General features: G+C 45.7%; 1 protein-coding gene across 5 annotated transcripts in view; it reads left to right on the forward strand.

Moving 5' to 3' along the window:
- SGSM1 (small G protein signaling modulator 1) overlaps window positions 1-27,761 on the forward strand; it is an 89,734-nt gene extending 61,973 nt beyond the window's left edge. For all 5 annotated transcript variants that reach the window (XM_058281556.2, XM_058281557.2, XM_071209837.1 and 2 more), the window contains 10 exons: window positions 1,786-1,914; window positions 7,058-7,240; window positions 8,433-8,501; window positions 10,226-10,816; window positions 13,282-13,406; window positions 15,350-15,432; window positions 17,789-17,898; window positions 20,204-20,300; window positions 21,254-21,421; window positions 25,493-27,761. In XM_058281556.2, the coding sequence (XP_058137539.1) occupies window positions 1,786-1,914; window positions 7,058-7,240; window positions 8,433-8,501; window positions 10,226-10,816; window positions 13,282-13,406; window positions 15,350-15,432; window positions 17,789-17,898; window positions 20,204-20,300; window positions 21,254-21,421; window positions 25,493-25,581 (1,644 nt within the window). In that variant the 3' untranslated portion in view covers window positions 25,582-27,761. The remainder of the gene's footprint in view (window positions 1-1,785; window positions 1,915-7,057; window positions 7,241-8,432; window positions 8,502-10,225; window positions 10,817-13,281; window positions 13,407-15,349; window positions 15,433-17,788; window positions 17,899-20,203; window positions 20,301-21,253; window positions 21,422-25,492) is intronic.

Raw genomic sequence — 27,761 nt, forward strand, 5'->3', positions numbered from 1 at the left:
ATACCTTGGGAGTTTATCTTGCTCATTTAACTTTCTTGGGTGGGCATTCCTTGTGGGTGGGTATCTCTCCTCTCCACAGCGATTCAGACTCCTTCAGTGTTGTGGTCCCACTGTCCTCCAGGGCCTTATGTCATCTACCCCCAGCCAGAAGAGGGAGAGAGAGAGCTGCTTAAAAGCCCCCACCTGGAAGTGGCCCGCATCACTCCTCTCACGTCCCATTGGCCAGAACTCGGTCACATGGTCACATGAAACTGCACGGAATGCTGGGAAATGGAGTCTTGTGGGCTCAGGGAGAAGAGGAAGTGTATTTTTGATGAAAAGTTCATATTGTCTGCCACAAATAATTCCCTGGTTTTTAAACAGCTTTGACAAGTCTGTCTACATAATTCAAATCAAAATTCCTAACAGGGGCAAAAGAATGGCTGATTTTTCCAGTGTGGTTGGTCATACCTAAGACAACCGCATACCTAAGACAAGATTTGAAATATGAGCTTAATATTGGAATGTGAGGTAAGGAGGTGAGAAAACATGGGGCCCCAAGCCCCTCCCACATTCATCAGCACTGCTTCCCATAAAGTCATTTACACAGTTAGGTCTTGCTGCTCCCTGAACTTGACTGATTGCCACTGCAAAACCTTTGCCTGAAAATGGATTTTTAAAAAAGACTCTGTGATACAGTGGAAAGTTGGTAAAGTCATCCTAGTGTGTGCAGAAGTTATTCGTGCAGCTGGAAATGTTCATGGAGGGCCAATTTGCTTTAGAACAACTTCCTTAGAGCAGTATCAAGATGAATATCTTCAAAATAATATTGCCAAATAAGCATAGTATGCCAAATTGACAGAAAATTTGTTAGAAATTTTACTTCATTGTATGAAAGCCATTTATTTTACAAAAATAAGGACATGTTCTGCATCCTTTTACAAAATTTTTACTGCAGTACACGTATAAAACATAAAATTTGCCATTTTAGCTAGTTTTAATATTGTGCAATGTAGTTGTACAATTAATAGCATGTACAGTGCTGTGCTAAAATCCCCACCATCCATTATCAAAATATTTTCATTACCCCAAACACAAACTCTGTACCCATTAAGTAACAACTCTTCATTTTCCCCTCTCCCTGGCCCCTGGTAACCTCTGAACCACTTTCTATCTCTATACATTTGCATAACCTAGATATTTCCTATAAGTGGAATCATACACTCTTTGCCTTTTACTGCCTGGTGTATTTCACTTAGCATATTTTCCAGATTCATCCAGACCTTCGTTCCTTTCTCTGGCTGTGTAGTATTCCATTTCCTGTATATACCAGTTACACCAAATTTTGTCCATCTGTTGATGGATACTTGGTTGTTTCCACCTTTTGGCTATTGTGGATAATGCTGCTATAAACATTAGTGTAGAGCTATCTATTTGAGTCCCAGTTTTCAATTCTTTTGGCAAATACTTAGAAGTGGAATTGCCAGGTCATCTGGTAATTCTACATTTAACTTTCTAAGGACCCACCGCTGTGTTCTGCATCCTGTTCTTCTCACTTAACAAAACGCATTGCACGTCTTTCTGTGTTGGTCCTTATAGATTCTTTTTAACCTCTGTGATATACCATTTAGGGCTGCATCGTTGCCCCTTTGGTGGGCAGGAGGGCAGTTGGCGTGATTTGCTCTTAGGCATGATGCTGCAGTGGGTAGCTGGGTACCTATGTCTTTGCTCACTTATGCCAGGATTCTGAAGACCAGGTCCAGCCCCCTGGCCTTGTGCTGACCAAACCCTTTACTCTCACCACAGAGTTACGAGGAGCAGGAGCTGCTGCGCCTTGTCTACTATGGTGGCATCCAGCCGGAGATCCGCAAGGCCGTGTGGCCCTTCCTCCTGGGCCACTACCAGTTCGGGATGACGGAGGCAGACAGGAAGGAGGTTGGTTCACCTGATGGGCAGAGGGGTCTTTAGCTACCAAAGGCTCCAGACACTGTGTGTGGGGCTGGGGCACTTTGTTCCCGTGATGGACGAAGGTGGGACTGGGAAATGTGGGGACAAGTCAACTTGAGGACCGTACTGACCAATAGAAATACAACACAGCTGCACATGTATGTAGTATTAAAAAAAAAAAAACTTTATTTCAACTTGAAAAAATAAAATAACAGGCAGAAAGGCAGCGTAACAAATTACGGAAGCATTGCTTTAAAAAATCCTTTCCAGGCATATTTGACTTATTTAATTCTGAAAACAAACTCAGTTGTTTCTCTGGTGCTCCGAAAGATGGGTAACTGAGCACAGATTGGTTAAATGACATGCCGTGGTCTCCTTGTTAATGAAGGGAATTTTTTTAAATGCTTGGTCATATTCACATTTCATGAAACTAAACAGAGATAGTATTTTTTTTTTTAAATTTATTTAATTCCCCTCCCCTCCCCCGGTTGTCTATTTTCTGTGTCTTTTTGCTGCGTCTTGTTTCTTTGTCCGCTTCTGTTGTCGTCAGCGGCACCGGAAGTGTGGGTGGCGCCATTCCTCGGCAGGCTGCTCCCTCCTTCGCGCTGGGCGGCTCTCCTTATGGGTGCACTCCGTGCGCGTGGAGCTCCCCCACGCGGGGGACACCCCTGTGTGGCAGGGCACTCCTTGCGCGCATCAGCACTGCGCATGGGCCAGCTCCACACGGGTCAAGGAGGCCCGGGGCTTGAACCGCGGGCCTCCCATGTGGTAGACGGACGCCCTAACCACTGGGCCAAAGTCCGTTTCCCAGAGATAGTATTTTTAGTTAAACTTTTTACTTTGACATAATTGTAGATTCACAAGCAGTTGTAAGAAATAATGCAGGCAGACCTCAGGTATCCATTATCCAGTTCCTCCAACGGTGTCATCATACAAAACTGTAGTGTAATATTACAACCAGGATATGGTTTACATGGATACAATATCCACGGATACCAATCTCATTCACGTTTCCCCAGTGTCACGTGTACGTGAGTGTGTGTGTGCTTTCAGTTCTCTGCAGTTTTATCACTAGTGTAGGTTCTAGACTCTGTCGCCACAGTCAAGATATGGAACGTTTCCTTCACCAAAGGCCTCCTCATGTGGCCCTTTTATCACCACGTCCCCTCCCTCCCACTCCTTACCCCATCCTAATCCCCGGCAACCACTAACCTGTTCACTATTTATATAATTTTGTCATTTCAAGAATATTATGTAAATGAAATCATATAGCACATAACCTTTTCAGATTTGCTTTTTTTCCCACTCTGTGTAATTCTCTGGGGATTTGTCCGCGTTGCTGCATGTATCAAGTTTATTCCTTTTGATGGCTGAGTAAACTTCCATGGTATCCATGTACGATGTTCCAGTTAGTTGAACCATTCTCCAGTTTTCCAGTTTATTGGCTATTCTGAATGAAGTTGCTATAAGCAATTGCATATGGATTTTTGTGTAAGCATAAGTTTTCATTTCTCAAGAGTGCATTTCCTGCATTGTATGCTTGTTGAGGGTTTAATTTTATAAGCACTGCCAAACTTTTGTGGGGCCGTACCACCTTACATTCCCACCTGTACTATGTGAGTGATTCAGTTTCTCCACCTTCTCACCAGGACTTGGTGTTGTCACTGTTTTTTATTTTTTTAGTTGACCATTCTGATAGGTATGTAAATATTTCCTTGTGGTTTTAATTCACATTTCCCTAATGGCTAATGATGTTGAATGTCTTTTCATGTGCTTATTTGCCATCTTTATATCTTCTTTGGTCAAGTATCAGTTCATGTCTTTTGTCCATTATTTTAACTGGATTGGTGGTTTTTTTACTGTTAAATTTGAGAGTTCTTTATATATTCTAAATACTAGTCCTTTATCATGTATGTATTTTGAAAATATTTTATCCCATTCTGAAGCTTGTCTTTTCATCTTCTCAACAGGATATTTTGCAAAAGGTTATAATTTTGATGAGGTTCAATTTATTGATTTTTTCTTTTTTGGATCAGGTCTGTCATCCATTTTAGGGTCATTTTTGTATATGGTGTGTGGTTTAGGTTGAGATTCTTTTTTATTTTAGGAGGTACCAAGGATTGAACCCAGGACCTCATACAGACGAGGCAAGCACTCAACCACTGAATTATACCTGTTCCACTTGAGATTTATTTTTGCCTGTGGTTGTCTAGTTGCTTCAGCACCATTTGTTGGAAAGACCATCTTTCCTTCCTTGATGTGTATCGTTGCTCTGTATGTCTATCCTTCTGCCAATGCCACACTGTCTTGATTACTGTCACATGTATATAATTTTATTTATTTATTTTTTAAGATTTTTAAAAAAAATTTATTTCTCTCCCTCCCCCCGCCCCGCCCCGGTTGTCTGTTCCCTGTGTCCATTTGCTGCATGTTCTTCTTTCGTCTACTTCTGTTGTTATCAGTGGCACAGGAATCTGTGTTTCTTTTTGTTGCTTCATCTTGCTGCATCAGTTCTCCATGTATGCAGCACCATTTCTGGGCAGGCTGAACTTTCTTTCACGCTGGGCAGCTCTCTTTATAGGGCACGCTTCTCGTGCGTGGGGCTCCCCTACATGGGGGACACCCCTGCGTGGCACAGCACTCCTTGCACGCATCAGCACTGCGCATGGGCCAGCTCCACATGGGTCAGGGAGGCCCGGGTTTGAACCGTGGACCTCCCATGTGGTAGACGGACGCTCTATCCATTGGGTCAAGTCTGCTTCCCATGTATATAACTTTAAATGTTCCAGTAGTCACATTTCAAAAAGGAAAAGGAAACAAGATGCAGTAGTATTTTTAAACTTTTTATTTTGAAATATTTACAGATGGACTTGAAGTTGCAAAAGTAGTACATAGCGGTCCTGTGCACCCATCACTCGGCTTTGCCCAGGTGTGACATCTTTTTAACTATCGTGCATTGTCAATACCAGGAAACTGACCTCGGCACGATACCACTAACTAGACTGCAGACCTCACTTGGAGCGCACCAGTTTTTGCATGCACTCATTTCTTGTCTCTGTGTGTGTATAGTACCATGACATTTCATCAAGGTGAAATTGATTTAGTAATATATTTTATTTAACCCAATATATCACAAATATTTTAACATATAATAAATATATAAAGTATTAACAAGATATTTTACATTCTTTTGTTCATACTAAGTTTTCCAAATCTGGTGGTATTTTAAATTCCATTTCTGTGTATCACCTGCACTATTATTTATTTAACATTGGCCTTTAAACTGACTCACTTAAAAATTTATATATTTTTTAAAAAATATTTTATATCCCTGTCATAAATGGAAAACCCATTAGACTTGCCATAAATAGAAGGAAATACTAAAAAATAAGAGTAAAACAAAACGGTGCCCTTCACTTCTGCCTAAACCCTGTGGCCTGCCTATGCCCCAACCAAAGCCTTCTCTCTTTGTGAAAAGGGCGATCAGATTGTCTTAAGGTGTTAAAGACACAAGAGCACCAGACTGGTCCTAATCTCTGGCATCATCAGAAAAGCTGAAAGAGAACTGAAAAGGGAAGTTTCTCACACTGTAGTTCAGTGGTATGAGACGTGGTGCCTGCGCACTGTCTGAAACCATCTCGGTACCAGCCAGGAGGCCGTCGCACTTGACCTCGTGGCTGGTGCGTTCTTGGGCAGATAATGAATGAGCCTCGCCAATGCTGGGTGCTGTGCTCAGTGCTGGGGACCTAGGGCTGCATTGGATGCAGTTCTCTTGGGTTTCCTGGGGTTCTGGTGGTCAGTGATATGGTGGCAGCAAACACAGTGGTGTAAGGGCACAGAGGAGGCATCTCAGCCGGTCAGGAAGGGAGGCTCTGATCAGAGAAGCTCCCGTGGGAGCTGGCTGTGTCTGAATTCTTTGAGGGAGCTGTTTACCAGGTAGAGGGTGAGGAAGGGCCTCCAGGAAGAGGGGGCAACAAGAGCAAAAGGCTGCAGGGAGACCAGCATGATGTGGGGGGGGGGGGGCGGGAAGGACGTGAGGAAATTTCGACGTGGTTTGTAGCGGCTGGAACAGAAAGGGTGAGGCAAGGGAGGGAAGCAGTGAGAGTTGAGGCTGGAGAGAATGAAGAACTGGGGCTGCTGAGTGGGGTGCTTCAGAGGGGCCAGGCTGGACGAGCAGAGGCCTGGGGAGGCTGCCGGGTCGTCCCACAGCGGGTGGTAGGAGCCTGGACTCGGGCAGCAGTGGAGATGGGGAGTGAGGGCTTGGAGGAGACTTCGGGAGGCTGGAGGCCAGGCCAGGGGCAGGGGGGACCCTGAGCCTCTCGTGAAAAGCTGATCAAGGCCCCTGCTTCCCCTGCCCACCCTGGCCTGGGGCAGGCTCCCACTGTCTCGCTTCCCCCTCCTGCCCCTCCACTCCCTTAAATCTGCTGACCTGCCTCCATTTGTGTCCAGAGATCTAGGAGACTCAGGCCCTCAACTACCTGGGCTGTGAAACCCAAGGAGCGAATGCGCCCCATCCCTCTGCTGAAATCCCACATGGAAAAGACTCCAAATGTGAGGCTGTTGCTTAAGTCAAGGAACTGGGCTGGGTTTTACATCTTTGTCTCCTCAGTACCTCGCCAGTGTAGGGCACATGGGAGACCCTCAGTACATACACTGGTTGGGAGGATGGGTGGAGAAGGTTCAGCATCTTGCTCATCTTGTGTCATGCCAGACAGCTTGGTGCCTGGCACATAGTAGGTGCTTACTAAATTAAATGAGTGAGTAAATGAATGAATGAAGAAAAGGAAGGTAGCAAAGGAGAGGAATAATCTGTTCATTTCAGTATCCCCAGAGCCTAGTGCACTGCCTGCCGTATAGTAGGTGATCAATGAAGCGCTGAATGAATGAACGCATGAAAGAAGGAAAGTAGGAAGGAAAGGGGAGAGGAAAGAAAGAAGTACCTTGCTCCTTGTATGTATTACGGGCCTAGCTGGTGCCTGGCACATGGTAGATGCTCACTTGGTACGTGTTGGACCTTAACTGCATGTGTTGCATGGGAATTGCCAGGGTTCAGGGCACTGGGTCACAGCCACCGTCTTCTGGACTGGGCTGAGCCTGGTCACCCCAGGGATCCTTGTATCTGCTCTGGCAGGTGGATGAGCAGATTCACGCCTGCTACGCGCAAACCATGGCAGAGTGGCTGGGTTGTGAGGCAATCGTACGGCAGAGGGAGCGGGAGTCCCACGCAGCCGCCCTGGCCAAATGCTCATCGGGGGCCAGTCTGGACAGCCACCTGCACCGGATGATGCACCGGGACTCCACCATCAGCAACGAGGTGACGGGGGGCTCACCTTGGGGAGCAAGGGTTGTGGGCAGTGAAGGCTGGAGTCTACCCCATCAGGCTGTTGTAGGAGTGGTGAACGCTGGGTGGCTAGGGCTATGGGACGGGGTCCCCTAGCTTTGGACAGAAGTGACTTTGAAATCAGACAGACTTGGGATCCACCTCCAGCTCCACCATTTCCTAGCTCTGGGGCCTTGGGCAAGCCTTTACTTCTGGGCTTCAGTTTCCTATTTATAAAATGGGAATAATCATGTGTATGGAGGTGATTTGTGTACAGATAAAATGAGAAAGTGTGTATAAAGCACCTAGCACAGTGCCTGACTTTTGTTTATTCAGCAAATGTTTACTGAGTGCCTACTATGTGCTCTGTGCCAGGAATGCTTCAATGACTAAGGCAAATATATCCACCCTCACAGAGCCTCCAGTTTAGCAACTAAAGGAGGAGTTCAGAAAAAGGTTAATACTCTTCACTAATGATGTATCGGTCACCAAATGTTACAACATTACTGCATAACAAGCAACCCTGAAACTTAGTGGCTTCCAACAGTAACATTCGTTTTTGCTCATGAGTTTCTTGTTTGGCTTAGCTGGGTTGGGCTCTTGGGTCTGCTTCCAGCAGCAAATCACCTAACTGGTTTGTTTTCTTGGTTGAGCTCTCTCACGTGTCTGGGGTGGCTGGGTCAGCTCTGCTCCAGGTGTCTCGTTGTCCCGCAGGCTAACCTGGGCATGTTCTCACAGTAAAAGCAGATTTGTCAAGCCTCTGCCTGTGTCAAGTTTGCTAATAGCCCATTGGCCAAAGCAAGTCGTGTGTCCAAGCCCGGTGTCTTCGGGCAGGGACCACCAAGTTACAGGGCAAAAGCGTGTGCATACGCAGGGGCTGAAGAATTGGGCCACTAAGGCAGCCAGTTACTGTTATTTGAGCTGAAATACTGGCCGTAAGTCTCTAGAACACAGCAGTTGAAGGTTGTGTACTGTAGTTGCAGGGGTAGGAGGTGGGGTCCCAGTGGCCCCCACACTTTCATTTTACACATAAATGAAGCCCGGGGAGGGGACTTGTCCAAGTCAAGGACAACGATATCAGCAGACTTCCTGACTCACCGCCCAGATGTCCCTTCTGAACTCAGGGCAGGGACCGTGAGCCAGGATGCAGCCTCGCCCACTCACTTCCTGCTCATTTTTCTCCCAGTCCTCCCAGAGCTGCAGTTCGGGCCGCCAGAACCTCCGCCTACAGAGCGACTCCAGCAGCAGCACACAGGTGACTCTCCCAGGAGCCCCGCCCCTCCCCGCCCACCGCCAGCCCCACCCCCTGCCTCCAGCCCTGGGTAAGGCACTGGTCGGCCACCATCTGCAGGTGACGTTTTGGTGTATTTCTTTCAGGGTTTATACTGGCTTTAAAAATAGGGTCATTTAGTTACACCAAATGTGGATCTAGTCTTCCTGTAAAACATTAAACCACTGCAGAAAAAGCTAAAGTCTGCCTTGTCTACCACTGATCCCCACCTACCCTACCTGGAAATGATGCTGAGTTTGCTGTGTATCCTTCCGGACCCTTCTGTATGCCTTCACACACAGAGAAATACGTAGATAACATGTGGACAGTATATAGCAGAATTTCTACATAAATGCCATTGTCTGTATTGTTCAACTTTCCATTTTTAGTCAATGGAAAGAATGGAAATGTTAACTCAGTTTCACTCAAGGTTTAAAAAAATGCCCAGAAAATTGTGGATAATATATCACCCATTGTGTGACATATGAATATACATATTTACATACACACACACACGTATTTTTATAAACAACAGGAGGATAAACCAGAAGCTACTTAAAATGTTGTCTATGGGAGAAGAGGCAGAGGAAGAAACTACATTTCCTTGAATGTATCTTGTTATCTAGTTTTGACCTTGATTATGTACATTTTTCACATAACTTAAAGCAGTTAAATAAAAAAAGAAACAAAAAACTGAAACAGGGAAACGGACTTTGGCCCAGTGGTTAGGGCGTCCGTCTACCACATGGGAGGTCCGCGGTTCAAGCCCCGGGCCTCCTTGACCCGTGTGGAGCTGGCCCATGCGCAGTGCTGATGCGCGCAAGGAGTGCCGTGCCACGCAAGGGTGTCCCCCGCGTGGGGGAGCCCCACGCGCAAGGAGTGCACCCATAAGGAGAGCCGCCCAGTGTGAAAGAAAGTGCAGCCTGCCCAGGAATGGCGCCACACACACTTCCCGCTGACGACAACAGAAGCGGACAAAGAAACAAGACGCAGCAAAATAGACACCGAAAACAACCAACCAGGGGAGGGGGGGGGAAATTAAATAAATAAATAAAGCGTTAAAAAAAAAAAAAGAAACAAAAAACGGAAACACATGAAACTAACAGTAAATCAGGTTTGTGACATAACAACACAGAGAAAAAATATTTCAAGTGATGTTGAAATGTGGTCTTTTATTGTGATTCTTGGTGGGATATGACCTAAGGACATAAAGGACCATAAATAAATCTTTAAAATATATCCTGAAGATTTTTCCATAGTATTTCATAAGAAACCTACTTTTGAAAGTGGCTCCATAATAATCCACATCATGAATATAATATGTGTATTTTATCCAGTTCTTTACATTAACATATTTTTTCCTTGAAAAATTTTCACTGCACATGTTAAGGGCCTGTGTGATGAAGAGTTTTTCTTCTCTCATTCCAATTTGCTAGTACCCACTCCTCAGAGTCAAGCATGATATTGGTTGTCATTTCTGTCTGGAGTATTCTATTGCATATACAAGCATATAGGTCACTCCTTTTCACAAATAGAAGTGTGTGCATCACCCTGTTCTGCCTTAGCCTTTTTGCTGACTATATCGGGCTCCACTACATGCCTGTTCCATATTTAAACCAATTCCCTATTGATGGATATTTAGGTCGCTGCAATAAGCAGCGCTGCAGGGGACATCCTAGCCCACCTGTGCTCGTGTGCCTTCTCTCCAGGTGTTTGAGTCCGTGGATGAGATAGAGCAAGTGGAGGCAGAAGGCAGGTTGGAGGAGAAACAGCCCAAGATTCCCAACGGGAGCCTGGTGAATGGAACTTGTTCCCCGGACTCTGGCCACCCTTCTTCGCACAACTTCTCCTCGGGCCTCTCGGAGCACTCGGAGCCCAGCCTGAGCACGGAAGACAGCGTCCTGGATGCCCAGCGGAACGTCCCGCCAGCGCTGCGACCCGGGGACGGCAGCGTGGACGACGGGCAGAGCAGCGAGGCCACCACTTCCCGGGACGAGGCCCCCCGGGAAGAGCTGGCCGTGCAGGACAGCCTGGAGAGTGACCTCCTTGCCAACGAGAGCATGGACGAGTTCATGTCCATCACCGGCAGCCTGGACGTGACCCTGCCCGAGAAGGAGAGTGCCGCACTGGAGGGCTGGGGGACCAGTGAGGCGGAGAAGCGGAGCCAGGTGGACAGCGAGGACAACCTCTCAGAGGAGCCCGAGATGGAAAGTCTCTTCCCCGCCCTGGCTTCTCTTGCCGTGACCACTTCCGCCAACAGTGAGACGTCGCCTGTGTCTTCCAGCGGCGTCACCTACTCCGTAAGTCACCAAGATTCTTCTCCACTCAGTTTTCACCTGCAGCTCTGGGAGGGTGGGGATGTGCCAACGACCTCAGGGATCCAGAGCAAGCCAGAGGTGAGACCTCTGATTCATTGAATCTCCCCATCATGGAGAATTCACTGCAGAAACCCATTTAGGAGAGCAGATTCTATAGTAAAAGAACACAGGCTTTGCAGTCAGGCAGTCCTGGGTTCAAGTCCCAGCATAGGTGGATTAGTTTATATTTAGATTATATTTCTGAACCTCAGTTTTCCCATCTATCTAGTACTTACCTTCCTGAGTTATTCTCGGAATTCAGTGAGACGTCTTAGGTGCCTGGCACATAGGGAGTAAAATCAATCAGTAGAATCTTTGATAGTCAATGTCATTTAAATATTTGAGTTTCCTTTCTTACCGTAAAATCCAAGACAAAGGTACATCAATTAAAAGGAAGGTTTTTCTGAGCCTGGCACTGTGGATGCATTCTCTTTTAAGGAACTTGTTATTTCCTTCAAAGGCACGGACGCCCGTAGTTGAAAGAGTCAAACACTTTGACAAGGTGGCCTCCAAAACCCAGTTGTCTGCCACGCTTGCCCCCACGCCCCCAGAGGCAATCGTATCTTCTCCTGCCTGAATTCTCGGGTGTTTAGCCCCATGTCTCTAAATAACTCTCTAGTGCTGCTACTTCTTGATCTTCATTTTCTCGTTTAGTTTTGGACATTGACTGCTGACTCCCATTATGGTGGTGAATTTGGCCCTTCTCCTCCCCCACCCCCAAGCCCTCACTGCACAAGTGAAACCTTCCCATCCCCACCCTTCCAATATAATAATAATTTTAGTTAAATGACTGGTGAGTTTTTTTTTTGTTGTGATGGTGTAATATATGAGCCAGGGAGTAAGTTGTGTTCACTTTTTCTTCCCTACACAAAATTTTGTTTTTCCTAGACTTGTGTTTTCATTTTCTTTTTTTTTTTTTAGTGTATATATTTATCACTTATTCACACATCCCCAAGTCTTTGCCAGTTTTCTAAATCTCTCAAACATTCAGGCACATCAGGTTTTCTACCCATGTTGTGTTTCTAAAGAACGTTCTCTAAATGCCTCTGACCTTCTCCAGTCCATTGTGCCTAATTCGTAACTGTCATCCTGGGTTCTCCCCATCATCTTGGGGCTCCTTCTGCATCTCTCCTATTTCCTGTATCCCATGTCTTGCTCTTTCTTGGTTTATTCTCTTGTTTAGTTGGAACACATGCCTCAGTAACTTTCGCTTTTTAAACTTTTCATTCTTTCTTACATCTCAGGTCAGTAAGTGTTCAGTATGCTTTCTAAAGTGTTATTTGGTTTCTCTTCACTTCTGCTGTAATGTGATCAGCTTGTCATTTGAGAGTCTCTTGAATTCTTATTTTTAGTATCCTTTTATTTCTTTTAAAATATTCAGCATGCTGGTTTTATATTCTGCTCCAGATCATTCTAATAACCAAAGCCTTTGTGGGTCTGCTTCAGCTGTCTGATGGTTATGCTGTCTGTCACTCTGGGTGCTTTCTCTCTCGAGTAGTTCATGATTTTGGAACAAAAGCCCATCTTCTTGGAACTTTGTCTGCTGGATACTTTGAGGCCTTGCTGAAAGGTCGATTCTTCCAGAGAGGATTTGCTTTTGCTTCTCCCTAGTAACTAGCACTTTAAACTGAATTCTCTGATCTTTTAGGCTACCCAGGCAGTGGGAATTTGGGTCATAAACCTGCATGAGTCCAGGGAGATGGCTTTTCTACCTAATTTGGCATGTGTTCAAGACCAGCTGTTGTCCTTGAGACCCTGGGATGTTAGTGGGTTTTTTCCTAGTTTTCTCTTTCAGAGTTTGCAGCTCTTTGGGGTCCCTGCTTTATTCAGGAAGGTCTCTTGTTAGACCCCTCAACTTAAGGAGGACACAAAACCATTAAATCAAACTTAAAAATTCCCAGTTTGACAGCTGCCATCAAGGCGAAATCTGGCTTTGGTATTTGCTCGCCTCTCTGGGCTAGTTTTTGGCCTCTAAATGTTCCTTATTTTCTTGCTGGATCATTGAACCATTTCATCAGGGTGACCAATCAAGGCGTCAAGCCTGACATATTGCCAAAATTGGACATTCTCCTTGTCCACTCTCCAGCAGAGAGGAGTGCCCTCGCAGCTTCATTTATAACTCTCTGAGTCTGTTTCTTCATGTATAAAATGGGGATAATAATTGTACTTACCTCATATGGTCATCTTATTTTATAAAGGAAAAAATAAGAATAATTTTAGCCATAGCAAGTAAAAGAGGCTTTCCCAGAAAAAATAAAATTATATCCAACCAAGCCAGGTTTAGGTCATTCTTTTAGGGGCAGCAAGAGAGGGTTAGAAGGAGAGGGAGGGAAGAGGATCTCTGGAAGACAGCCTCCTTGGGAAGTTGGGGTGCAATCCTTCTCTTCTTGCCCTCCTCCGGGCTACAGCCAGAGCTGCTGGACCTGTACACGGTGAACCTGCACCGCATCGAGAAGGACGTGCAGAGGTGTGACCGCAACTACTGGTACTTCACGCCCGCGAACCTGGAGAAGCTGCGCAACGTCATGTGCAGGTGGCTGGCGTGGGGGCAGGGAGGGGGACAGGGGTGGCAGAGAAGGGGCTGTCGGAGGCTCACCTGGAATCTTATTCCAGCCCACGCTGACAATAAAATAACAGGAGCGGTGATGGTAATGATAGAACACATTTATTAAGCACTTACTGTATAGCTGTCCTGAGCCCTTTACTATCATCCCCTCACTTAATCCACACAACAACCTTACGAGGCCAGTAGTATTATTATCCCCTTTTATAGGTGAGGAAATGGCGGCTCAGAGAGGTAGAGCCCCTCCGCAGGGGCAGTGGCTGAGTGGGAAGTCAAACCCACAACTGCCAGATTCAAGAAACTGCCTTTTTTTTCCTTCTTGAAACCAAGATCTGGAGCTGCTTTTTACTTTTCATTAAAAACTATTCTTGAGAGCAGGTGGAGCCCAGTGGTTGAGCATCTGCCTCCCATGTCCGAGGTCCTGGTTGTAATCCCTGGTCCTGCCGTGAACACAAAAACAAAAACAAAAAACCATTCTTGGCATTTCTCAAAAGGTGAAAGTAACCCTTGCTTGTGAAAAACATAATCAAGGAAGTCAGAAGCTCATACGGTATGAAGAGAAATTTTTCCTTCCATCTCTGCCCTACAGTTCCCCTCACCCAAAGAAAGAACTACTATTAATAATTTTATTAATAAAAAAAGGCATATATGTGAGGTATCATATTGAATAGACTGTGTATAATATATTTATTATATGATGTAATAGTATGAATGCACACATATATTTAAAATTTTTAAACTGTTTTTCTGTAGCTTTCTTTTTTTTACTCAGTAATACATCCTGGACTTCTTTCCATGCCAAGACACATCACTCTAATTCATGGGTCAGCAAACTATGGCCCACGGGTCAAGTCTAGCTCACTGGCTATTTTTGTAAATAAAGTTTTATTAGAACACAGCCGTGTCCATTTGTTTGCATATTGGCTATGATTGCTTTTGCAGAGCTGAGTAATTGTGACAGAGAACATATGGCCTGCAAAGCCAAAAATAATTATTATTTGTACCTTTATGTCCGAGTTTGCCAACCCCTGCTCTAATTCTTTTTAATAAGCACAAGCTCTTAACCATTCTGCCTCATAGTCTCCCAAGTAATCACACTGCCACCCAAAATCTAGTCTGGGAGATACAAATATAATTAGCTATAATAAAGTATAAGTGCTATTGGAATGAAAAAGTACTGGCTGAGAAGGAAGAGTGGACTGACCTTTGCCCGGTTATGGCATAGATAGGAATCATGGAAGACTCCACAGAGGTGGTGACCTTTGCGATAGACTGACAAAATTTAGAAAAGCTAAAGAAACCATTTAGCATCAGGGTTAAGAGCATATACTCTGGAGTAAGACCTCCTGGGTTTAAAACCTGCAGCTACCTGCTGTGACTTAAGTATGTCGTTTATCTCCCTGTGCCTCAGTTTCCTCTACTGTGAAATAATATTAGTTGTAACTCTTTCCTATAATTGTTTTGAAAATTAAATGGTGCAATAAATGTATAGTGGGCCAAGTACACAGTACATGCTCAGTAAATATTAGCTAAGGAACCCATGGGAATTCCAGGCAAAGGGGTCTACCAGACAACGGCACAGAAGTGTAAAGGTGTGGTTTATTGGGCTGGAGAGGGGGAAGGTGCAGGGTCGTGATGGCTCTGAAGACTGAATGGCCTGTGCCCCAGTAGAGGAGTGTGGAAGTCATCCTGTAAACAAGGGGAGCCTGAGACGGTGTTTGAGCAGGCAGGTGGACCCCCTGAGCTGGACTTCAGGAAGGTCCTCCTGGTGGCTGCATGGGGAGTATTTGAAAACCGTGAGACTGGTGAAAGGCAGAAGGCCGAGGGAGTGGTCAGGTGAGGGGTGAGGGAAGGGAGGAATGGGTTGGAGAGGCAGGCCGTGGGGCATCACCGGACCCTTGTGTCTCTCATAGCTATGTCTGGCAGCACATTGAGATCGGGTACGTTCAAGGCATGTGTGACCTTCTGGCCCCGCTGTTGGTCATCCTGGATGACGGTGAGTGTGTCCTCCCTGGCTTAGGGGGGAAACATTGGCAAATCGTCTGTCTGATAAGGGACTTGTATCCAAAATATGTAAAGTACTCTTACAACTCAACAATAAAAAGATAAATAAACCAATTTAAAAATGGGCAAAGGATTTGAATAGACGCTTCTCAATAGAAGATTAACAAAGGACCAGTAAGCACATGAAATGATGCCCAGTATCATGAGACATTAGCAAAATGCAAATCCTTGTGGCAGTGAGATTGCCGAAAGTAAAAAGACAGACAACAGGTGTTGGAGAAAGTAGAAGCCTCATACATTGCTGGAGAGATTGTAAAATAGTATAGCTACTTAGTAAAACCATTTGGCAGTTGCTCAAAATGTTAAACACAGAAATACCATATCACCCACCAATTCCACTCCTAGGTGTATACCCAAGAGAAATAAAAACATATATCCACACAATACTTGTCCATGAATGTTGAAAAAAGCATTATTCATGATAGCCCAAACTGAAAACAACCCAAATGTCCATCAACTGATAAATGGATAAACAAAAATGAGATAGATTCCTATAAAGGAATATTATTAGGCAATAAGAAAGGAATGAAGTTCTAAAAACTGCTACAACATGATTAAACCTTATAAACCTGCAAAAAGTGGAAGAAGCCTGTCAGAAAAGACTATGTAAAGTATGATTCTACTTATACGAAATGTCTAGAACTGGCAAATCTGTGGAGACAGAAATGGGCTAATGGTTTCCAAGGCCTACAAGGGCTAAAAGGGAGAAGGGGCAGTGACTGTTATTGGACATGCAGTTTTTTTCTATTTTCTTTTTTTGCAGATATATATAAAATTTTTTAAATTATAAAAGTTATGCATAAAAAGATCATGCATAAAATACAAAGTTCCCATATATACCCCTTATTATTAACACCTTGCTTTATCATGATACCTTTGTTTCAACTGATGAGAGAATATTATTATAATTGTGCTATTAACTATAGCCCATAGTTTACCCAAGGATCACTGTTTGTTTTGTATAGTCATATTTGTGTAGTCATATTACTTTTTATTCTAGTAACATATATACAACCTAAAATTTCCCCCTTGTAACCACATTCAAATATATAACTCAGTGGTTTTAATTACATTCACAGTGTTGTGCTATCATCACCACCCTCTATTACCAAAATTTTTCTATCACCCCCAAGAGAAATTCTGTAACAATTCAGCACTAATTCTCCACTCTCTACCCCAACCCCTGTATTCTAGTTTCTGACTATGAATTTGCTTATTCTGATTATTTCATCTCAGTCAGATCACACAATATTTGTCCTTTTGGCTGTCTTATTTCACTCAACATGATGTCTTCAAAGTTCATCCATGTTGTCAAAAGATGGAAGCAACCCAAGTGTACATCAACAGATGAATAAACTATTAATAACAAATTTTGGTATGAACTTACAGTGGCATGTTATTCAGCCATAAAAACGAATGAAATTCTGTAGTTTTTTGGGGGGATGATAAAAATGTTCTAAGTTAGATAATGCTGACGTTCACATAACTCTGTGATATAATTTTTGTATAACAAAGCCATTGAATTGTATATTTTCAAAGGTTGAATTTTATGATATGTGAATTGCATCTCAATAAAGCCGTTTTGTTTTTTTTTTTTAAACTGAATGTGATCCAATTCTGCCTTGGGAGAGCTTCCAAACTAGCATAGCTTTCCCCAAAGTTAGTAGATGATAAGTGATACAAAGGTACCATTTTCAAATAAATTTTGGAAAAGAAAAATTTTTGAAACACTGGGTTAAGCAATATGAAAAAGGTGTCTTTATTGCAGGACTTCTCAAAGCCTTTATAATATATGCATCTCATAATATATGCATTAAGTCTTAAGCAGCAGATATTCTAAGCAGTATTTCCTAAAGTTATTTGACCCTTTCTTTGTGTGCTACCTGAAAACACCCTCCCAACTTTGCCAGTTCCTGCTCAACTGCAGAATTCCCAGACTTGAGAATTTTATGAACCTGTTAGAATTAAAAAAAAAAAAAAAAGTGTGGAACTGAAAAAAAACAACACTGCCAACTTACTTTAGCAAGCAGTGATCTTTAAAAAAAGAACATCGACTATTACCATTGTTTCCTAAAAGAAATGTTTCAGCAGTGCTAAGGTGGGAAGTACCTAATTAAGGTTGGAAAGCATCCCTTGAAATAGAACACACTTGGCACTCCATCGTCCGTATTTTCCTCATTGGGCTGTGGACTTTGTCAGCCAGCGCTGGGCCTTACACCCCCTCTTTGGTTGCTGCACCCCCTTGGGCAGCGGCACCGCTGACCGTCTCTCCCGTGGTCTTCCCCCAGAGGCCCTCGCCTTCAGCTGCTTCACGGAGCTCATGAAGCGGATGAACCAGAACTTCCCCCACGGAGGCGCCATGGACACGCACTTTGCCAACATGAGGTCCCTGATCCAGGTACGTCCCAGCGTCTAGTCCTGCTTGGGACTCTTCCGGGAAATGGTCAGTAAAACTTAGACTGGCTTAAGATTGTGCGATTCGGAGCCAACCTGGGTTTGCACCTCTTGCTGCAGCTTACTGGCTGTCAACCCCAGGCATAGGCCTGCATCTCTCCAAGCCTCCGCTTCGTCATCTGGAAAATGGGGTAACAATAGCACATTCCTTGTGGGGTTATTGTGGATGAAATAAATGAGTGCATTGGCTGTGCTTAGCACACTGCCTGCCGGTGGTATTCAGAGGGCAGTCCAGGAACCAGTGGCCTCAGCCTCCACGGCACCTAGAAACTTGTTAGAAATGCAAATTACTGGACCCTGTCCCCACCGAAGCAGAATCTCTGGGAGCTAAGCCCAGGAATCTGTGTCTTTTGGAGTTCTCTGGGTGATTCGGATGCACGTTCAAGTTTGCAGAGCGCTGTAATAAATGCTGGCTCTTTAGCATCCATGGTGTTTGGCATTTCTGCTCCCCAGAAAGATGAGGGCACTTGCCCTGCTATGTGCAAGGATGGAAATACATTATCGCATGAAAATGGTGGGGTTGTTTTCAGTCTCCAGAGTGACATCACAGGTGCTTGTACCTAACTTGACAAACAGTGACAGTGAGATGGAACCTCTTTTCTTTCTTTTCTTTTTGCTCATTTGTGTTGCTTCTATGAAATGCTAGTTCATATGTTTTGCCCATTTTATATATACATTTTTTTCATAATTAGGACCATACTGTATATATTTTCCCTCCTTCTTTTTGTACATACTATTCTGAACCTGCTCTTTATTTCATGTAACAGTATATCCAGTAGCTGTAGATATTCTTCCACTATCCATTTTCTTAAATAACAGCTCTATTAAGATATAATTTGTATATCATAAAATTCACCCTTTTAAAATTTATTTTTATTGTGGTTTTATATATATATGTACACCATAAAAACTGCCATTTAATCATTTTTAAGTGTACGATGCTCTGGCTGTAATTACATTTACAGTATTTGACTACTATCACCATCATCCATTACTAAAAGTTTTTCATGGCCCCAAATGGAAACTCTTTGCCTGTTAAACAATATCTCCCCCATTCTCCCTCCCCCAGTGCCTGGAATTTTCTAATCTACTTTCTGTCTCTATGAATTTGCTTATTCTAGATATTTCTTGTAAGTGGAATCATTACAAGATTTCTTCTTTCGTGTCTGACTTATTTCACTTAGGCTAAGGTTTTCGGGGTTCATCCATGTTGTAGCATGGGTCAGCACTTCATTGTATTTTATAGCCCAGTAATACTCCGTTGTTAGTACAAAGCACATTTTCTTTAGCCATTCATCTGTTTATGGAAACTTGAGTTGGTCCTTCATTTTGGCTACTGTGAATAATGCTGCTAGGAAATTCTGTATGTATTTTGTTTGAATATCTGCTTTCTATTCTTTCTACTTAGGAGTGGAATTTTGCTAAGGCATACGATAATTCTTTTTTTTTTTTTTTTTTTAAAGATTTATTTTTATTTTTATTTAATTCCCCTCCCCTCCCCCGGTTGTCTGTTTTCTGTGTCTTTTTGCTGCGTCTTGTTTCTTTGTCCGCTTCTGTTGTCGTCAGCGGCACAGGAAGTGTGGGCGGCACCATTCCTCGGCAGGCTGCTCCCTCCTTCGCGCTGGGCGGCTCTCCTTATGGGTGCACTCCTTGCGCGTGGGGCTCCCCTACGTGGGGGACACCCCTGTGTGGCACTGCACTCCTTGCGCGCATCAGCACTGCGCATGGGCCAGCTCCACCCGGGTCAAGGAGGCCCGGGGCTTGAACCGCGGACCTCCCATATGGTAGACGGACGCCCTAACCACTGGGCCAAAGTCCGTTTCCCAAGGCATACGATAATTCTATGTTTAGCTTTTTAAGGAAGCCCCAGACTGTTTTCCACAGAGGCTGAAGGTGTTTTACATTCCCACCAACAATGCAGGGAACTTCCAGTTTGCCCACATCCTCATCAACACTTGTTATTTTCATGTTTTTAAATAATGTTCATAGCACTCTTAGTGTGTATGTGAAGGAGAGTCTCCTGGTTGGATTTGCGTTTCCACAGTGGCTAAGGGTGGTGAGCATCTCGTCATGTGCTTCTTAGCCATTTGCTCATCTCCTTAGGAGAAGTGTCTCTTCACGTCCTTTTCCATGTTTTAACTCCACCTGGCCGCTGAGGGTTGTATGGTACGCTGGTGAGGGGATAGGACATCATTTACTTGGCTCGACACTCTGGCCCGGCCTTTTCCCACTTTTCCTTCCTCCGACAGATCCTGGACTCAGAGCTGTTTGAGCTGATGCATCAGAATGGAGACTACACTCACTTCTACTTCTGCTACCGCTGGTTCCTGCTGGATTTCAAGCGAGGTACAGACTTCAAAGTAGGGCCTTATTTCCAGATTCTTTGTGGCAGAGCCTCTTGGGAATAGATATGCTCGAGGTGAGGCCGAGGGCGTGTTGGAGCAGAGGAACGCCGTCCAGGGAGGCCCCACTATCAATTCACTTACCTTCTCTTGCACTGACACTATGTAGTATATGTTGCTATGACCCTCGTTTTATGAATGAGAAAGCCGAGGCTCAGAAGACTGAAATTCAGAGCTAGGACAGAGCTCTGCTCTGTCCCCCTCCAGATGCCACCTCCCTTCTACTTTATCTTGCATTTTGCCAAAGATCAAGGACTCCAAACTTTGGAGCAGAAGTTATGTAGTACACATGACTCCAAAATTATGTAGAATGCAGCTCATCATCATCTAGCATGTATGGAGGTGTTTGCCAAGTGCCAGGCACTGCGCTGAGCCATTTCTGTGTATTATCTTTTTGATCATCATTCCCTCACTTAGAGGTGAGGAAAGAGATGCTTGTGGAGGGGAAGCAACTAGTCCAAGATCACCTTGCTAGTAAGTGATGGAGCCGGGTGGTTAAGGGCCCTTAACCACTGCCCTATTCTGTCTCTTTGTGCAGGAGAAAGTATCTCCCCCATGGGTGCTAATGGGAATGGAGGGGGCAAGGGGGGCAGGAGCTTGGTTAAAGTGCAGGGCGAGCCCAGGTCAGTGTAAACCAAGCCTGCTCATGCTCAGAACGTCAGAGCTGGGCGGAACTTACAAACCACCTTGCATAGCCCATTTCACAGATGGGGAAAACGGAGGTTTCTGATGGTCACATGGCAGAGTCCAGGTCTTCTGCCTTCCAACCCGAGGTCTGTCCACTGCACAGACACTCAGGCAGGGATCACAGCCGGCCTGGGATTTTCCTGGAGGACAGCAGCGCTGTGAGCTCTGTCGCTGACCCCTCCCCATGTGTGTGTGCTGGTGTCTCGGCAGAACTTATCTACGATGACGTCTTCTCAGTCTGGGAGACCATCTGGGCAGCGAAACACGTCTCGTCCGCCCACTATGTCCTGTTCATCGCGCTGGCTCTGGTGGAAGCCTATCGTGACATCATCTTGGAAAACAACATGGACTTCACAGACATTATCAAGTTCTTTAACGGTACACGCACCATCGGGGGTTTGTCCCAGGGTTGTGGGCTTCCAGAGGAGCCCTTGGTGGGGTTCAGGAAGGGATGGAGATTGGCTGAGAGTGGCGCATGGTGAAGGGAACTGAGGGGCTCTTTGTGAATGGATGAGTTGAAATTCCTTATAATGCTGCCCGTGTGTTTTCCTCTGGGACCTGGCAGAGAGCGCATGGGTGTTGGAGTCAGGCTTGGAGCAAACCCTGGCTCTGGCTCTGACGAGCTGTACCCGTGATCACATCACTGCTTCTCTCTAAACATCTGCTTCCTCACCTGGGAAATGGGGTAACTGCTTGAGAGGTACAAGGTAGATGAGAAAAGCAGGTGCAGGAAGGCAGTGGAAGTGACATGAAAAAGGCCTGGCCTTTGAAATCAGACCAATGTGGATTCTAACTTCAGCTGTGCCACTTGGTAGCTGTGTGCCCTTGGGCAAGTGACTTCACATCTCTGTGCCTCATCTTTCTCGAGGACAAAATGGTGCTAATCACACCTGCCTCACAGGAAAATCATAGATATTAAATGAAACAACCTGGATAAATCTCCCCCCCACATGAGGGGCCCAATAAAAGAAGGAAAAGGCTTTAATTTTGGATTCGTTTTAGTTCTGCAGAGAAGTTGCAAAAACAGTACAGAGAATTCCCAAATACCCTTCATCCAGCTTTCCCTAATGTTGACATCGCACACGATGCTGGCACATTTGTCAAAACTAGGAAATTAACGTTGGTGCCTCACGATTAACAAAATGACAGACTTGATGCGGATGTCGCCTCTTTTTTTCATTAATGTCCTCTTTCGGTTCCAGGATCTAATCCAGGAAACCACGTTGTATTTAGTGGGATCATTTCTAAAGAATTATATCCTCCCAGTCTTTTCCATACTCATGTATATGTTTATGCTGTTTCCATCACAGTATCCAGCGCCATCTGTTTTTCTTTTTCCACTTCTTTCAAAAGCTGTCTCATGTATGACTGTTTTTTTAAAGCTGCAGAATTTAGCATGAGTGAGTGTTCCAGACTTACTGAACACTTCTTTATTGTACGTAACTAGGTTTCTAGTTCATGAGTGTAGTCGAGTCCAAAGCAATTCATCCCTTAGTGCAGAGGTTCCCAAACTTTCTCAGTTCACATCACACCTAGTGTCTCTCTCTTTTAACCCCAGGTTAAAAGTTCTGTTTATTAGTTAGGTCAAGCCACTTAGTAAGCATTTTAAAACTTTATTTTATTTTTATAATTTATTTCTCCCCACCCCCTCATTGTTTACACTTGCTGTGTCTGTTCGTCTTCCTTGTTTCTTTAGGAGATACCAGGAACCAAACCCGGGTCCTCCAGTATGGGAGGGAGGTGCCTCATCGCTTGAGCCACTTTCGTTCCCTGGTTTGTCGTGTCTCTCTGTGCGTTTTTCTTCTTGTTGCATTATCGCGTTACATCAGCTTGCCATGCCTGCCTGGCACATCAGATTGCTGTCTTGCTCGTCTTCTTTAGGAGGCACCGGGAACCTCTGCTCCCTTTTTTGTTTTTCTGCTCCCTTCTCATTATATTTTTCTTCTTGTGTCTCTCTTGTTGCGTCATTTTTTAAAAATTTCTCTCCCCCCCCCACTTGTCTGCTCTCTGTGTCCATTCACTGTATGTATGTATGTTCTTCTGTGTCTGCTTGTATTCTTGTCAGCGGCACCAGGAATCTGTGTCTCTTTTCGTTGCGTCATCTTGCTGCATCAGCTCTCTGTGTGTGCAGCGCCACTCCTGGGCAGGCTGCACTTTTTTCTTGTGGAGCGGCTCTCCTTATGGCGCACACTCCTTGTGCATGGGGCACCCCTATGCTGGGGACTCCCTTGTGTGGCACAGCGCTCCTTGTGCGCATCAGCACTGCTCTTGGGCCTGCTCCACATGGGTCAGGGGGCCCTGGGTTTGAACCCTGGACCTCCCATGTGGTAGGCAGACGCTCTATCAGTTGAGCCAAATCTGCTTCCCTGTTGTGTCATCTTATTCCATCAGCTTGCTATGCCTGCCTGTCGCGCCAGCTCACTGTCTTCTTTATGACGCACCAGGAACCAAACCAGGGACCTCCCGTGTGGTAGGCGGGAGCCCAATCGCTTGAGCCACATCCACTTCCTTAATAAGCATCTATGCTCTAACAATTTAGTAGCCATTTGAAAAGCTAATACACATAAATCTAAAGAAAATTGTATTTTTATTTCATTCTTAACTATTTACAGTTTAATCACTAATGGGAAAGGTGCGTGTGTTAGTCTCTGCAGAACTACTCCAGCCTTGGAATCAGATACGTCCACTCTAATTGTCTTTTCCACTTTTCCACAATGATTTTTGCATGGTGCTTACCTTTTTTTTTTTTTTTTTTTTAAGATTTATTTTATTTATTCTCCCTCCCTTTGCCTGCTCTCTGTGTCAACTCGCTGCGTGTTCTTCTGTGTCCGCTTGTGCCCTTGGTGGCACTGGGAAACTGCATCTCTTTTTTTTTGTTGTGTCATCTCACTGCGTCAGCTCTCCATGTATGTGGTGCCACTCCTGGGCGGGCGGGCTTTTTTCACACGTGGTGGCTCTCCTTATGGGGCACACTCCTTGTGCGTGGGGTACCCCCATGCAGGGGCGCCCCTGCGTGGCATGGGCACTCCTTGCACATGGCAGCACTTCACGTGGGCCAGCTCACCACTGGGTCAGGAGGCCCTGGGTTTGAACCCTGGACCTCCTGTATGGTAGGTGGTGGATGCTCTTATCAGTTGAGCCACATCCACTTCCCGGTGCTTGCTTTTAATCAGAGCTGCTGCTAGAAACCTAGCTTTGCAGAGAGAGAATGTCATTGATAGGAACTTAGTTCAATTTAAAGTTGAAACTGTGAACTCACTCAAGCTGGCAGCTTACATGGTGTTTAACAGATGTGGAGTATCACCGTGTTTCCCTCAAAAATTATAACAGCTCCACAGGGCTCCTGTGAGTGCCCGTAGCACCCTGGGTGGCTCAGCCCCCAGTGGAGAACCGTGGTCTCAGTGCCTTTTCTTCCACTGAATGGGTTCTCTATGGAAAATGTCTATATGTAGGATTATTTGGATTGAAAGGTCTGATTGTTTTGTGTGGCTCTTGATATAAATGATCATTTTTTATTTCTTCCTTTTCCCTCCCTCTTTCTCTCCTCCTCCTTTCTCTCCATCTGTTCCCTCCATCCTTTCGTATCTTTTAGAATCTACTGTATGCCAGGTATTGCTTTCTTAAAAGGTCATTCTGTTTGGATGAATTGCATGCTTTATTAATATGTAGCAATAAAAATTGATTTGTTAAAAAAATTTTAAATATATATTTTTAAAAAGTCATTCTGTTTGTAGGAGAGGGGTGGGAGGAGCTAGCACTTTTTAAGCACACACCAGGTGCCAGCATCATCTTTTATTTTTTACCATCTTTTTTTAAAGATACGTAGATCACACAAAATGTTACATTAAAAAATGTAAGAGGTTCCCATGTACCCCACACCCACCCCACCCCACTCCTCCCACATCGACAACTTCTTTTCATCAGTGTGGCACATTCATTCCATTTGGCGAATACATTTTGGAGCACTGCTATACCTCATAGATTACAGTTTACATTGTAGTTTATACTCTCTCCCAGTCCATTCAGTGGGTTATGGCAGGATATGTAATGTCCAGCGTCTGTCCCTGCAATATCATTCAGGACAATGCCAAGTCCTGAAAATACCCCCATACCACACCTCTTCTTCCCTCTCCCTGCCCTCAGCAACTCCCGTGGCCACGGTTTCCACATCAATGCTACAATTTCTCCCATTGCTAGAGTCATAGTAGTTCTATAGTAGATACCAGCAAGTCCACTCTAATCCATATTTTATTCCTCCATCCTGTGGACCCTGGGATGGTGATGTCCACTCCATTTGAGCTCACTGACCCTCAAGGTCGGTGGCGTCAGGTCTGGACGCGCAGGCATGCCCCCAGCTCCGTGACGGACCTGCTCCGGCGAGGCTGGAGCTGTCCACTCCCGAGGCCAGACCCAGGAAGCGGCTCACCAGGTCCTGCCTTCTTCTTTCAGAAATGGCCGAGCGACACAACACCAAGCAAGTCCTCAAGCTGGCCCGGGACCTGGTGTACAAGGTGCAGACGCTGATTGAGAACAAGTGAGGGCGCCCTCCGCGGGGCCTCGGGACCGGCCGCCCTGCTGCCTGCTGCTTACCTGCCGGGGCCTCCCCGGGAGCCAGGCCCCGTGTCTGCTCACGGGCATGACCCCTGCACAGAGAACCTACCCGCCGCGGGCCGCTGGGCAGGCGGGGGCAAGGGCTTGCCCCTTCGGTTCAGCCTTACGTTTCCTTGTTTGACCAAAGATTGCCCAAGTCTGGGATTCCAGGGGGTGGGGCTTGTCGGTGGAAGTGTCATCTTCCCTTGTGGTGAGCAGAATTGTCTCCCCCGCTTCGCTCCCTCATCCCTCCACACCGTCTTGTCGGATGAGCCTTAGGGAGGGTGTTTGTGGAAAACTGGTGTCGGAGAGGTCCAAGGAGCCGCTCCTCTACTCAGAGGGGGCCTTTGGAATGTTCCGGAACACGGCTGGAAGGGGGACTTAGAGCAGGGTTTCCCAGCCTCCGCACCACTGACATGCCGGGCTGGATAATTCTCTGGGGTCAGGGGCTGTCCTGTGTGTTGCAGGACGTGGGGCCGCCTCCCTGGCTCCCGCCCACCAGATGCCAGCAGCCAGCCCCCCAACTCGCTCCAGAGTTGTGATGACCAAAATATCTCCAGACATGTCCCCCAGGGGGGACAATGGTCTCACCCCCGTTGAGAACCTTTGGCTTCTAGGAGGGGCTGCAGGTGTCCCTCCCCACTTCCTCTTTCTTTATACCTAAGCCCCCATGGCCTGAGGCCTCCCCCCGCTTAGTAGAGGCAGGCACCGGCTCCTTCCCACCTTCCTCTCGGGGTCTGGGATTCTTCTGTTGTGTTCGCTCGTTTTGTTTTGTTTTTCTCTTCTGCCTGACACCAGGAGGTAGTTCTTTTCTTCCTTTTCAAGAAAGGCGTCTGTCTGCAAAGCGACAAGTGTCTGTAGGTATGAGATGGTCCCAGACAACTCTGGGTTCTGCCTGGAAAACCCCCTCGCCCAGGGCAGGGCAGGGTCCACGCCTCCTCCCCTATTCTGGAAGGAAGACCGTATCTTGCATCCCACACGTTGGGTTTCGTGTCCCAGAGCTTACAAGGCGTCTGCTGGTGGAAGCCATGTCGTCAGGAAGACTAACTTTTTTCTAAGTGCCCTTGTTCACTCAGACAGAGAAGGGAAAAGAAGTCAGGGAGGCCAGGGTGGGGGGCGGCGTGTGTTTTCCTTTGAAAACATCGGTGGATGAAGCTGGTTGGGGCCGGGGCCGGTCGTGGCCAGGACTGGGACCGGTTCCCCCGGGCCTGCCTTCCAAGGGACGCCAGTCTACAGACAGACCTTAAATTAGCTAGTTCCGCCTGCCTGCCTGGCCCTCCACTCAAGCTGTCTGAGAATGCACCCGGAATCGGGGAAACAGTGAGCAGTCTTGAGAGTGGGAGACGCTTCCCCAAAACTTAGGATTTGGGAGCAGGGAGGAGATAGAGCACAGAGGAGATTTTGCAGAGGGGCCTCGTCGTCCTGAGCCAACCAGGATGGGGAGAGAGTCCTGCTTTTTGAGGAGGTTCCCTTCCGCGGCCACAGCACCTTCACTGGGATCTGAACCCCCAGCCTCTGCCCGCGAGGGGCCTGCTGGGCAGACTGGAAGAGCCTAGCCTGCCTTGGCTTCACCGAGAGCGCTCTAGGGGGGACGTGAAGCCTCAGGAGCCTTTGCTCATCCAGGTTCCGGCCTTATCCCTCCCGCTAAAGCAGGAACGTGAGAGAGAAGCGTGCTGGCTGGTGCATTCCTTCACCCTGGCCTCCCAGCTTCCCAAGAGCACACAAAAAAATGTGCAAAATAGCCCTCCAGATGAAAGTGTATTTTGCCATGTTCACTACAGAGGATGCTATTTTAGCAAGACCCAAGTCCTTCTTATTTATTTATTTTTGACAGACTAGTCAAAAAGTACAGCACAAGAAATCTTCTCAGCCTTCTTTCTCGGTGTTCCAGAGTGCATCTGTGGTTGTAATTTGGAATAACTTGTATTTATTCGGTTTACTCTGCTTCTTCAGGGCTCCGTACATTGTGTGTGTCTTTGTATATTTTTGAATTTTAATGCGTAGGAGTCGTTCTGTCTACAGAGTGCCCTCCTTTTTCAGTGTTTGCCAAACATATCTTGTAAATGTTTATGAAGAGTTGTGTCTATATATAGAGAAAATATATATAAACAGATATATGTGAATCTGG

Source organism: Dasypus novemcinctus, chromosome 19, assembly GCF_030445035.2.
Source record: "Dasypus novemcinctus isolate mDasNov1 chromosome 19, mDasNov1.1.hap2, whole genome shotgun sequence".
Classification (NCBI taxonomy): domain Eukaryota; kingdom Metazoa; phylum Chordata; class Mammalia; order Cingulata; family Dasypodidae; genus Dasypus; species Dasypus novemcinctus.